We start from the raw sequence: 13,903 nt of genomic DNA on the forward strand, positions 1-13,903 counted from the left end.
GAACCTTAACCTTTTGTCCTTTGGCATTATTTCCTTTGCTAGTCTTTGAGGTGTTAAAAACCAAGGGGCATTTATGTCTCCCTGTGGTATGTATTAGAAAATCCATTTTTATATGTGGCATGAACTGTCTTTTGAAGATAGATAGAATGGTAAAATTTTATCATTGGGTAGGCATCCATGGAATCTTTGAAGTTAGCACAGAGACACCATAAGTAAAATATGTTAGCATCACAGAAAATTCCATTAACAAAGCATCAGTGAATAGCAAAGTATGAAATTGGGAATTGAACATTGAAATGAGTTCTTGTCAGCTGATTCATCGTGTACATTTGCTAATTTCTTACATTTGGCTGGGGGCTGATTCTGAAAGCCTGGGACCTCTGTAAGCATGGAATGGTGGAAGTAAGATTTTTTTCCCCCTTACTACATAGGTATACAGTCAATGCTTTCCCAACTATCACTGACCACTGTGTTTGTATATGTGCTAATTCTCCAGGTAGGTGCCAACATCTGTGGTTACACAAAAAATGTCACAGAGGAGCTCTGCACAAGATGGATGCAGCTTGGAGCATTTTATCCACTATCAAGGAATCACAATGGGCCTGGGTTCAGGGTAAGGTCCCCAAGAAAAGCAATGGAAACTTCTTGGATTCTCTAATCTACTTGTTCTCAAAAAGGATTGAAAAAAAAAAATCCTACAAGTTGGCCATTAGTGCAGAAGGAGAATAGATAAATTTTGGGCCATAGACCCAAAGAGCAGAGTATTGGGATAAGGGTGCATGGCAAGTATGTACATATTGAATGATTTTATTGTATTTTATATTGATTTATATTGATTTTCTTAATTCACCAATGAAGGTGAGAAGGGTTGTTAGACTTTCTATGGTGCTGCTATCACTTACTTCTGTTACCACCTGTATAAGATGGGACAGTTGGAGTCCACTGGTATTTTACCTCAGACAGTAAAGGGAAACCACTTCTAGATATGGAGGAGCAAGGAGGGATGGTTTAGGGAGTGGCAGGCCAGTGATCTGAAGATTTTTTTTCACCTACTGATAATCGGTAAGGCTCACAGGGAGAGGATCAAAAGCATTTAGCATTGGCCTGCTTCCTATCCTCCTCTCTTCCTGTTCCTCTCCCCACTCCTGCGTTGAAAAGTGATTTAATCCAAACCCCCAGTTGCTAAGAATAGAATGCTTTTAAGGAACTCGCTCAGCCAGCTTGCCCTGCCCTCTGTCACCTATGACCTATGCCATCTGGCCCCAGCAGCTGGACCTCTCATGACCTCACCTCTGACTTCAGCAGCCAAGTATGAATGCAAAAAAAGAGCAAAGCCCAGAGAAGGGAGTCTCTGGTCTGACGCGGCCGCTGGCCTCCTTGCTGGGTTAGGATGGAGCTCCTGAGTTTTCCCAGCTGAAGGGATGATCTTTCATTATCTTTTCCCAATCCTGCTCATCCTGTAGCATAAGTGAAGTGCACTATTAAACAGAATAGTTTTTTGAGGAGGAGAGATTGAGTGTGTTTTTGTGCAGGAGCCAAATTTATTTCAATTAAAATAGGAAACCGTGTTTGTTACAACATTCTATCTTTCTATGAACGATTTGCGAGACCCTGCCCTCCTCACTACTTTTCACTCTTTTGTCCTTTCCTATCCAAAATCATGTTTTTGATGGGTAAGTATATAGAAGTGGGCTCAGAGCCCCTCTTAAGGAGATGTCTGGGACAATGGCAGGAGCAAATAATAAGGAATGCCCTTTATTTTAATGAAGTAATCTGCACTAAAAGTGTTTCAAAATTGAGTAGGTTAGCTCTTAATAGGCTCAACAAGGTAACTTACTGATGATCATTTTAGCTGCCGTCTTGACTTTGTCTCTAACTTGGGAAAGGTTCACAGCCAAATCATCAAAGTATTTTATCCCCAGACTGTCCTAGCCATTTGCGATCTGGAGAGAGTTGAATTATTTCTGAACTTCTAAGCAGGTGGCTGGGAGCAGGTTTGGCAGGTTGCCTTCCTCTTGAGATGGCCTGGAAGGAGTTAGGTAGATAAGAGCACTCAGACCACTTAGGCTGCACAGTTACAGTGCTTGTTTTCCTGTCCCTCCATGAGTGCTATACAGTAGAATGATAATGAGAGCCACACATTAAATTTAAATGTAGATTTAAAAAGTAAAAAGAAACAGAAACAATCATTTTAAATATATTTTGTGTAACTCAGTATGTCCATAACATCATCATTTCAACCTGTTTAATACAAAATATGATCAATGAGATATTTTATATTCTTTTTTTTTTTTTAAGTCTTCAAAATTCAAGTGCATTTTACACTTACAGCAGATCTCAGTTTGGATGCTAAATTTTCAGCAGTCGGAGTGCAATAAACCAAAACAATAAAGTTATATTTAGTGGAAAAATCTTTTATTTAAAAATACTTTATTTTTAGTTTTCATTTTATTTAAAAAATAATTCTTTAAAAATATTCAGTTTTTAGGATTATATTTAAATTAACTAAAGTCATGTAAAATTAAAAGTTCAGTTCCTCAGTCTTACTAACTACATCTCAAGCGTTCAAAAGCGTCCCGTGGTATGTGGCCACCAGAGTGGACAGTGCAGCTCTACACATTCTTGGTTGGAGACCCGAGTGATGAAGGATGTGGAGTGTTATTTTCATTGGTGTTTGGCCTCAGGGTTTTCATGAGCCCTACACTGGGGGCATAGAGTGGTCTCCTGGAGTAGACCACTCTACTTTCTATTCCTTTTGAAGGGAGGAAATGAGCATCTTTAGGAACAAAAGAAAGGAATAAATTTAAGTAATTTTCTCTAAAATTCAGTCCCAGTAATAGAGTACAGGATGACAGATCTCAGTATGACATACATTATCTTTCACATCTTACAAATTACAAGGAAAATGAACAAAATGAGCCCCATCATTAATGGAAAAGTTCTGTTTCTGGGTCCTAAGGAAATTAGATTTCCCTTCTAAAGGGTTCTTTCTTTGCTCTTGGATAAAGTCATGATTTTTTTGCACATTGTATATTGAAGAAAAAATAGAGGTCACTGTCTTTGGGGTAGAGAAAAGAGAACAAATATCAATGGTGAAAACATTACAGACAAAACTAGATGTATATTTTAAAATTGCAAATTCATAAAATTGCATGGAAAGGAAAAGATGGAATATAGATTATGGTGGTAGGCAATGCAGCCTAAGGCAGTGGGTTTCAAATTCAAATTCTTTTTACTGGTTGTACAACTTACTGCTATTATTATTATTAGCCAAATGAAGTATTATGAGAAGCCTCAATATATAACAAATTAGATCAGCTAAGAAGGGAGTAGGGGTCACTGTAGCCCCTTTATCTCCATGGCAACCTCCTGGGCTTTTTTTTTTTTAATTAATTAATTTATTTCGAGAGAGGGTGGGTGGGGGGAAGCGTGTGTGAGAGGGGCAGAGGAAGAAGGAGAGAGAATCCCAAGCAGACGCTGCACTGAGTGCAGAGCCCAACGCGGGACTTGATCTCATGACCCTGAGAGCATGACCAGAGCCCAAACCAAAAGTCTGATGTTTAACCGACTGCGCCGCCCAGGCGCCCCCCTCTGTGGACTTCTTTATCACCCTTGAGGCTACCATAGACTGGGATCAGAAGACACGTGTCAAATTTAAACTCTGTCACCTGCTTGCAGTTTACATTGGGAGAGTCATGTAATTTTTTTTTTTTTTTTTTTTTAAGGATTTTATTTATTTATCTGACAGAGAGACAGTGAGAGAGGGAACACAAGCAGGAGGAGTGGGAGAGGGAGAAGCAGGCTTCCCGCTGAGCAGGGAGCCCGATGCGGGGCTCGATCCCATGACCCTGGGATCATGACCTGAGCCGAAGGCAGACGCTTAACGACTGAGCCACCCAGGCGCCCCGGAGAGTCATGTAATTTTTGATACTGTTTTTTCATCTATAAAATCAAGAAACCGTACCAAGATCCTCTTAGTTTTGGAAATGCTTTGATATCTTCCAAGTTGGAGAACAAGCTACTTTCATCTGGGAAAGCTTCTTATCATAAGGGAACACACTTTTAAAACACAATGGAAATATCTCATATTTGCTTCATTTTCTTCTAGGACCAGGATCCTGCTGCCTTTGGTAAACACTCTCTGTTGGTGAATTCTTCCAGATATTATCTGAACATCCGATACACCCTGCTGCCCTACCTCTACACTCTTTTCTACCGAGCTCACACGCGGGGGGACACCGTAGCGAGACCCCTGGTCCATGAGTGAGTTTCCTGACCCACAAAGAATCCCTTTCAGATTGTTCATTTCAGTTGCCTTGTTAGTGGTAACAAGGTTAGTTTGGATCTTGTTGCCACCTAATGTGTGGTTGCCCAGTACTGGAAGCTTCACCTGCCTTCTCTGTTTTCCAGGTTCTACCAGGACCCAGCCACTTGGGATGTGCACGAGCAGTTCTTGTGGGGGCCTGGACTGCTCATCACACCTGTTTTGTATGAGGTGTGTTTCTAATCTGGACAATGGCATAGAATATCTCACTTGTCCTCGTGGCTCTATAGCTGAATAAGCTGAGTCTGGAGTGTCTATGGCTGCATTTAAATATGAATATGAATATGAATATGAATATGAATATGAATATAAATATGGAGCGCCTGGGTGGCTCAGTCGTTAAGTGTCTGCCTTCAGCTCAGATCATGATCCCACGGGATCGAGCCCCACATTGGGCTCCCTACTCAGTGGGGAGCCTGCTTCTCCCTCTGCCCCTCACCCTGCTCATACTTTCTATCTTTTTCTCATTCTCTCTCTCTCAAATAAATAAACAAAATCTTTTAAAAAAATATAAATATGAATGAGAGAGAGAGAGATCATGAAAGTTTGGGAATTAGAAAAGTAGTAATTCTTGGTCCCACTGCCCCACCAAGCAAAACAATTTCTGTTTTGCAAAATTACCTTAAAACTTGTTTTCTTAAGCATATGACCATGGATTGAGAGGCTTTAAATGCCTTGTGAGTTTGGGCTGGCTATCTCTCTGTGCTTCCTTTTGACCAGAGGACATGTGCTCTTGGGGTTGGGCTGGGAAAAGAGAAGAGGTAAGAGAGGAGCAGGGAGGGAGGTCTGGGCAAGGGGGAGGGCGTTACTCTGGAGACCAGATATGAAGGACCACATGTACCCTCCCAAAGTGCGAGTGGGGAAGTGTGGGAGAGGGATCGGGATGCGGCTGATCACTTTATAAACATGGGAGATCGCCAGTGTACGCACGTCGAAGTCCCATCTCTTGGCAGGTGCTGCGAGCAGCAGTGGGACTGCTGGAAGGCTCTCCTTAGAGGCCTGGCTGTTTCAGTCTCCTCCCACATGTCAGATTACGCCAAGTAGCTTGGTGAACGAACTTTCTCTGCTTCTCTTAGAAAGTTCAGGAGCCTCGAAACTTAATTCCTAGGCACAGCTGTGCTTTGGGTAAACTGCCCAACTTTTCTGAGTATCTGTATTTATACCTGTAGAATGGGATGGTCCTAACCACCTCTCAGGATTGTTCAGATGAGCACGTGCAACCACACATGAGGTGTTGTGGAAACTGTAAGCGGCATGCTGATGTTGTTCAATATTTGTGTTTCCCTAGGGTGTGGACCAAGTGAAAGCCTACATACCGGACGCCATCTGGTACGACTATGAGACAGTAAGTAAGGCAGCCCTGCTTGGGTCAGAGACCAGCCTCGAGCAGAGGGCAATTCTAAGGCAGGAGTCCTGGGAGCTTGGGGTAGGATAATAGCGCAACGTTTTACATTTGGTTGATAGAGGGTACTTTTCTGTAAGGAAGGCCTTTCTAGGTGTACTATGAAATAATTTGCATAACTGGGGTAGGTTTAGGGGAATTTTCATTGTATCAGCCTGGCTACTGTGCAGCTATGAGGGCTAGTTATTGGCCTTAGTATGGGATACCCTAGTGAATGAAAGCCCAGTTGTGAAAGAATCACCACACGGTGTAATTCAAAGAAATAGGCAGGTTGGAGTCTCAGATCTGCTATTTCGATTATGCCTTGGGCAACCCTTTGCTTTTGGGGGTCCTGCTTTTCTTTCTTTTTTTTTTTTTTCAAGTTTTTATTTAAATTCCAGTTAGTTACAATATAGTATGTTAGTTTCAGGAGTAGAATTTAGTGATTCATCACTTAGGTACAACACCCGGTGCTCATCACAAGTGCCCTCCTTAATGCCCATCGTCCATTTAACCCATCCCCCCACCACCTCCCCTCCAGCAACCCTCAGTGTGTTCTCTGTGGTTAAGAGTCTGTTTTATGGTTTGCCTCTCTCTTTTTTACCCCTATGTTCATCTGTTTTGTTTCTTAAATTCCACATATGGGTGAAATTATACAGCATTTGTCTTGCTCTGACTGACATATTTTAAATGAGGCAACTGAACCAGAATGATCTGCACAGTCGCTCCTAGTTCAGTGGTCCCTTATCTGCTCTGTTATCCTTTTGTTGGTTAGGGGGTAGCCATCCAGTGGAGGAAACAATCGGTGGAGATGCTGCTGCCACTCGATAGGATAGGACTTCACCTCCGAGGGGGCTTCATATTTCCCATCCAACAACCCAACATAACCACAGAGGCCAGGTAAACTCCTCATTCTTCTAAGGTGTGACTGCCCTGGCGTTCCAAGGGAGGGTGTTATGGGACAGGCAAATGGACACTAAAAGTGGTTAAGTCAAGGGAAAACATCTCCAGTCAGGAATCTCTCTCCCCTACTTTCAAGGTCAGCCCCAAAGTGGTACCTTCATGTTCATTTAGCATAAGGTGGCCTCAGCTCCTTCACATTTCTAGAGTCTTTCACTTGGGAATTGAATCAGATTTTAAGAACAGTCAAAATAATCATTTGTGAGGATTTCCCTATGACCAGAAACTGTCTTCAAATAGATTTTCTTGGGCATGAGAGAATTCAAGTTAAATAAGAGGTAAGAGTTATCACATGGAAGTGAACATAGCTTCCAAGGTCAAGAGCCAGAATGTTCAGGTAGAGACCCCAGCTCTATCACTACCATGTGTTGCCATGGGCAACGTCCTCTCTGTGTTGCTGCTTAGCATGAGCAAACTGGGGATGACAATAGTTGGACTTTTTAGTGTCATAAGGCAGGTTAAATGGAATAATAGACATGACTTACTGTATATAGGACACTTAGAAGAATGGCTGGCACATGGTAAGCGCCCAGTAAGTGCTGATTGTTACTAGTATCACAAACCCAGTCTTTGGCAGGAACTGCCTCCTTCTATCATTCTTCTTATGGTCATTCATTACCAACCTCTGCTGTCTATCTACACCCAATATCCATGTTTCCAAAGGATGTCAATATCTACTCTATTTCTGGGGTCAACTCTGAGTTCAACTCTGAGTTCATCTGAGTTCATCCTGAGGCATGAAAGGGGCTAGTTGAACAAAGTTCTAAGCTTTCTTCATTCTCTGAAACTGAGAGTTGCTTTTTTACAGTCGAAAGAATTCCCTGGGACTCATTGTTGCCTTGGACTACAAGAGAGAGGCAAAGGGCGAGCTGTACTGGGATGATGGTGTATCTAAAGGTAGGCTTCCCTGTGACCCCCTCCCTAGGGTTCTCAGTGGAAACTAGTCATTGCAGGCTGTCCAGTATGGCACTAACCCTATTATCGTCGGTGCTGATTTCTGTAAGCTTAGAATCAATTTATTCTGGAAGTTTGGTTAGCCAAGCACAACGCATTAAAATAGACTTCAGATGAGCAACTCGTATGTTATTGACTACCAAAGCAACAGACACTATTGGGTTTAGTTTAATTACTCTCTTCTTTGGGTATCATTACCAATACCAAATAATACATTTTTGTTAATAGATTTGTAAAATACTGCTTTGGTTACTATTGAGGGGGAAGTATCTAATTTGTATAGAATGCTTTTCCACTGTAAGATTCCCGTAGAAGTAACTGACATAAGCTTATGGTCTGTGATTATAAAAAAAAACCCTGCCCTCTGTAGAATTAGCATTTATTGGATATTTATTATTGCACTGTAGGCAGAGGATATGAAGATGAATAAGACGTAGGCATTAGGCATTGCCCCTGAGGAACTCCTGGTCCAGCAGGATAGATCCAATATACATGTGGATGACTATAAGTGCAAGTCACAATGTTTTAAATGCCAGCAAAATGGTACCACAGAGTGCCATGGGAGTTTGGAGGGCGAAGCAGTGAGTGTTGGTTGAAGTGGCCCAGGAAACTTGGTGGAGGTTTGGCAAAAAGGGGCAGAACCTGGGTAGGCAGAGAAAAAGAAGAGAAAAGCATGACCGCACAGCTCCTCTGCTTCCTATAATAATGGGTACTCCTCTATCTTTCTCTTCTAGATGCTGAAAAGAAGTATATTCTGTATGATTTTTCTGTCACCTCTGTAAGTACTGTTTTTGAGGAACACACAGTGTATGCTCTTTTCTGTGATGGTGTTTTGAGTTTTTGGTTTGCTATAATGCTTGGTCATGTGGAACAGGGGCCATGCCTAATGGCCCCAGAAAGGACTAGAGTTAAAATGAAAGTTTTTAATCTATGTTAGATATATAAACCTCTCAAGTTAGCATGGCTTCAGTGAAGAACTTGGGTTTTTTTCTGGAAAAAAAAAAATCATTGTCTCTGAGCTTGATATGAGTCCTGGCTTCTGAGATGTGTCCTTGGCGGGGCGGGGATGGGGGGGAGTGGGGTACAAGTATGTGTGGGATGGGGGTAGGGGTGACGAGTGGTATGGGGCCTTTATGAGGTTCTTCCATAATGGCCTTCTTTTCCAGCCCACAAAACTTTGCCTTGGACACAGGTATTGAGTGGTGGTTTTGAGAGGTTGGAAGATACAGAAAGATACAGTTCAACACTTCCCTCATCTCTCCCTCTAGAGCACCGAGGGGAAGAAAGGCAGTAATGCTAGCAGATGATGTGAGAATTCTAATTTGATTTTCTTAGAAGGCTGATTGTGCATGGGTGGAGATTTGTGGGGTATCTCTTTCCTTTATTTCTCCTTTCTTTTAAGAAAGGAAGAATGAAGAATAAGAAAACATGTTGTTTTTTAATCTATTCTTTTTATTTTGAGATAATTATAGAGCCCCATTCAGTTGTAAGAAATAATACAGAGAGTTTCCCTTGTCCCCTTTACCCAGTTTCCCCTCATGGGAACATCTTGTCCTTTCAAGAATGTGATGTAGATGGAATCATACAGCATATAAGCTTGGAATTGGCTTTTTTCCCTCAGCAAAATTCTCTCAAAATTCATCAAGTTGTTGTATATTAAAAGTCTATTCATTTCTGTTGCTGAATAGCATTCCAAGATATAGATGTCTACCTTTTGTTTAACCATTCGCTTAATAAAGAGTATCTGGATTATTCCAGTCATAGCTATTACAAATAGAGCTGCTATGAACATTCATGGACAGGTTTCCATTTGTCTGGGATAGACGCCCAAGAGTGCAGTTGCTGGGTCTTACAGTATTTGCATGTTTAGTTTTGTGAGGAACTGCCAAGCTGGTTTTTAGAGTGGCCGTACCATTCTGCATTCCCACCAGCAATGTTTGAGTACCCCAGTTTCTTTGCATCATACCAACATTTATGTTGTCACAACTTTTTTTTTTTTTTAATTTTAGCTCTTCTGATAAGGGTGTAATGACCTGTTATTATGGTTTCAGTTTGTATTTTTTTGATGTTTAATGATGTTGACTATCTTTTCATTTGCCATCTGTGTATATTTATACTCTCTTAGGTGAAATGTCTGTCCAGTTCTGCCCATTTTCTCATTGACTGGCTGATTTTTCTGTTCAGTTTTGAGAGTTCTTTATACATTCTAGGGAGGACTTCTTTGTTGGATACATGGTGGGTAAATATTTTCTATCAGTCTGTAGGCATGTCTTTTCATTCTTGCAACAGAGTCTTTCACAGAGCAAAAGTTTTAAATTTTGATGGGTCTAATTTATCATTTCTTTTCTTTTACGGATTATGCTTTTTGGTGTCCACTGTAGGGACTCTTTCTATTTCTAGGTCTTGAATATTTTTCTCCTATTTTTTCCCTAAAAATTTTAGTTTTTCCTTTTACATTTAAGTCTGTGATCTGCTTTGAGTTAATTTTTATACACGATCTGAGATTGAGGCGCAGGTTTTACTTTCGGCCTCCAGATGGCCAACTGTCCCAGCACCGCTTGTTGAAGACTCTTTGGTCTCCACTACATAATTTTGCACCTTTGCAAAAAATCACTTGGGCACGCTTGTGGGTCCCCTAATCTTTTTATTTTTTTATTATTTTATTTTATTTTATTTTATTATGTTATGTTAGTCACCATACAATACATCATTAGTTTTTGATGTGGTGATCCACGATCCATTGTTTTCGTATAACACCCAGTGCTCCATGCAGTACGTGCCCTCCTTAATACCCATCACCGGGCTAACCCATCCCCCCTCTCCCCTCCCCTCTAAAACCCTGTTTGTTTCTCAGAGTCCATAGTCTCTCATGGTTCATCTCTCCCTCCGATTCCCCCCCTTAATTTTTCCCTTCCTTCTCCTAGTGTCCTCCATGCTATTCCTTATGTTCCACAAATAAGTGAAACCATATGATAATTGACTTTCTCTGCTTGACTTATTTCACTTAGCATAATCTCCTCCAGTCCCATCCATGTTGATGTAAAAGTTGGGTATTCATCCTTTCTGATGGCTGAGTAATCCATTGTATAAATAGACCACATCTTCTTTATCCATTCATCTGTTGAAGGGCATCTCGGCTCTTTCCACAGTTTGGCTATTGTGGACATTGCTGCTATGAACATTGGGGTGCTTATGGCCCTTCTTTTCACTACATCTGTGTCTTTGGGGTAAATACCCAGGAGTGTAATTGCTGGGCCATAGCGTAGCTCTATTTTTAATTTTTTGAGGCACCTCCACACTGTTTTCCAAAGTGGCTGTACCAACTTGCATTCCCACCAACAGTGTAAGAGGGTTCCCCTTTCTCCACAACCTCTCCAACATTTGTTGTTTCTTGCCTTGTCAATTTTTGCCATTCTGACTGGTGTAAGGTGGTCTCTCAATGTGGTTTTGATTTGAATTTCCCTGATGGCTAATGATGATGAACACTTTCTCATGTGTCTGTTAGCCATTTGTATGTCTTCTTCAGAGAAGTGTCTGTTCATGTCTTCTGCCCATTTATGGACTTCATTATTTGTTTTTTGGGTGTTGAGTTTGAGAAGTTCTTTATAGATCTTGGATACCAGCCCTTTATCTGTAGTGTCATTTGCAAATATCTTCTCCCATTCTGTGGGTTGCCTCTTTGTTTTGTTGACTGTTTCCTTTGCTGTGCAGAAGCTTTTTTATCTTGATGAAGTCCCAAAAGTTCATTTTTGCTTTTGTTTCACTAGCCTTTGGAGATGTATCTTGAAAGAAGTTGCTGTGGCCGATGTCAAAGAGGTTACTGCCTATGTTCTCCTCTAGGATTTTGATGGATTCCTGTCTCACATTGAGGTCTTTTATCCATTTTGAGTTTATCTTTGTGTATGGTGTTAGAGAATGGTTGAGTTTCATTCTTCTGCATGTGACTGTCCAATTTTCCCAGCACTGGAAAAAAAAAGGAGAGATACTATCTTTTTAAATGTCAAAGTGTCCTCCGCTTTTTTTTTTCTTCAGTCTTCAGTTCCATCTTGGTCAGAGCTACACTTCATCACTTTTGAACTCTGGTTCCATGGGAAGGTTGTCTGCTTCCCTGGGGCTTCAGTCTTCTTGTCTCAAGAATGGGCTCATTTTAGCTTCAGCCTCACAACTTGCTGTCGGAATGGAACAAGATGCTTAGCACCATGCCTGGCACAGAGTAAACACTCATAAATTTTAGCTCCTAACCTCGTTATCATTAAAAGAAAAAAAAAATATTTAGGCACTCTGTGTGTGTGTCTTCATCTTTGTATGCCAGTAGGTCTGTGTGTGTGCTGGTGTCTTTTTGTTTAAGAGTACCCATTTTGTCCACTTGGAAATTCTGTGATGTCAGGAACATATTTCCTGAGCAATGGAATCAGTAAATAACCAGTGAACCAAAGCAAACATGAAATGTTACTGAAAGATTGAAGACCGTGTAGAGTCTGGGTTAGCAAATTCCCTGGGGACCATCATCAGGCACCAATTAGAACTTCAGAGATAAAAGACATACCTCAGATGTCAGAAAGCAAGATGTTGAGGGGTATTTGGTGCTGTATCTGGTTTCTAAACACATGTTTTTGTGGTTTTGTTTTTCCAGAACCGTCTACAGGCAAATATTACAAATAATAACTATACAGACCCTAACAACCTCATGTTTACAGATATCATAATCTTGGGAATGGACAAGCAACCTACCAATTTTACCGTCTTACTTAGTAATTCTGCCACCTCCATTTCAAATGTTACCTACGATGTTTCATCAAAGGTGGGAGACTGTTCCATCCTTGCGGTGCCCTTGTCAAAAGCCCTGGGCTAAGATTCTGACAGCCAGCTCTCCCTTGCTCTTTTGACTTTGGGCAGTTACAGAGACAGCTGGCTTGCTGCATGCAAATCTACCATACCACAGGGCAGTTGCAGAAGGAGAAACATATGCATGCTAAATATGGACTCCTGAGCTTGGTTTGTATCAGAACACTAAAGAAGACAGTGGGAGCTGGGACCCTGAGGCAAGGCAGTTCTTCTCTGGGCAGATTTAAGACTAGACCTGCAGATTCCAGATGTGATACAGTGAAAATATAATTCAATACATTGGCCTAGTTCTGGAGAGTATTTAAGTTACTCATTTAAGTTAAAGACTCTGTTTGAGACACAGTTGACACACTACTTTTATACCATTACAGAAAAGGAGAGTTGAATAGAACATTAGGGGTAATTCAGTTCTGCCCTTACTGAATGAGTCCCTTACATGCTAATCTTTAACAAAAGGTTCCAATTGTTAGTTGACTATTTCAAGTGCTGGGAAATTCACTATCTCTTAGGGCAGCCCCCTTCCATTTTGACAATGCAGATAGAAAAAAATAAGAGCCTGGTTTCTGTACTAAGCAGAATGGGATTCCAGTCCTAGCTCTGTTGTTTCCTAGCTGCGAGATCTTGGGCAAAGCATTAAACCTCTCTAACCCTCAGTTTTCTATTTTGTGAAATGAAGATAGCCATATTATTTGTAGCATAGGATTACCTTCGAGGATTGATGGAGATAATGCATATAAAGTGGTTATCACAGTGCTTGGCCCCTATAAATGCTCCATAAAGTTTAACTGTTGTTATTACTGCCATCATTATTACAATGTGTGAGCACCACACCCAGAGGGCTGTGAGTCTGACAAAGACAGCCCTGCTTGTGATCTGTACTCCTTCATATGATGAAAGCCCTTCCCATTCAACATTCCACAGTGACTCCATGAGGTGAGAAAGGTCAGGAATAAGCCAAGTTCATTTTCCCGACCGGGAGGTCAAAAGCTCCAGAGGATAAAAAATAATATTCCAAATATCCCATGACAAAGTGGATGAAGGGCTAGCTCCCCTTCCAGATCATCAGGGAAGGACATTAGCCGGGTGGCTCAGCCTCACCGTATTTGTCGTGTGGCCTCTCCTTCCTCAGGTGGTGAAGATCAGTGATCTCAAGGGACTGGTACTCGGTCAAGAATTCTCCATTGAATGGAAACTTCCAGTCAGTGACCTGGAGAAATTCAACTGCTACCCTGAGGGTGCTGCTGTCTCTGAGGAGAGGTGTAGGCTGCGGGGGTGCCTTTGGGAGGTAATAATCAGTGAACAGATTACCACAGTGAGCAGAAGTTGGAAAAACTGTCCCATGAATAATTAGGCACCTAGAAAACACTTCCCAAATGTTGCTGGGTTGAAGAGTAATCATCCTTCAGAAAGAAAATGACACTATGTCAACTGATAAATTA

At 41.4% G+C, this 13,903-nt stretch overlaps 1 protein-coding gene across 1 annotated transcript in view; it reads left to right on the plus strand.

Moving 5' to 3' along the window:
• The window catches only part of MGAM2 (maltase-glucoamylase 2 (putative)), an 84,515-nt gene that overhangs the window by 31,273 nt on the left and 39,339 nt on the right, over positions 1 to 13,903 (plus strand). Inside the window, exons 16-24 of the mRNA XM_078059656.1 lie at positions 497 to 613; positions 4,109 to 4,263; positions 4,411 to 4,495; positions 5,613 to 5,669; positions 6,481 to 6,605; positions 7,474 to 7,562; positions 8,354 to 8,397; positions 12,253 to 12,420; positions 13,594 to 13,749. Of these exons, the coding sequence (XP_077915782.1) occupies positions 497 to 613; positions 4,109 to 4,263; positions 4,411 to 4,495; positions 5,613 to 5,669; positions 6,481 to 6,605; positions 7,474 to 7,562; positions 8,354 to 8,397; positions 12,253 to 12,420; positions 13,594 to 13,749 (996 nt within the window). The remainder of the gene's footprint in view (positions 1 to 496; positions 614 to 4,108; positions 4,264 to 4,410; positions 4,496 to 5,612; positions 5,670 to 6,480; positions 6,606 to 7,473; positions 7,563 to 8,353; positions 8,398 to 12,252; positions 12,421 to 13,593; positions 13,750 to 13,903) is intronic.

The sequence above is a fragment of the Halichoerus grypus genome, chromosome 12 (assembly GCF_964656455.1).
Source record: "Halichoerus grypus chromosome 12, mHalGry1.hap1.1, whole genome shotgun sequence".
Taxonomy (NCBI): Eukaryota; Metazoa; Chordata; class Mammalia; order Carnivora; family Phocidae; genus Halichoerus; species Halichoerus grypus.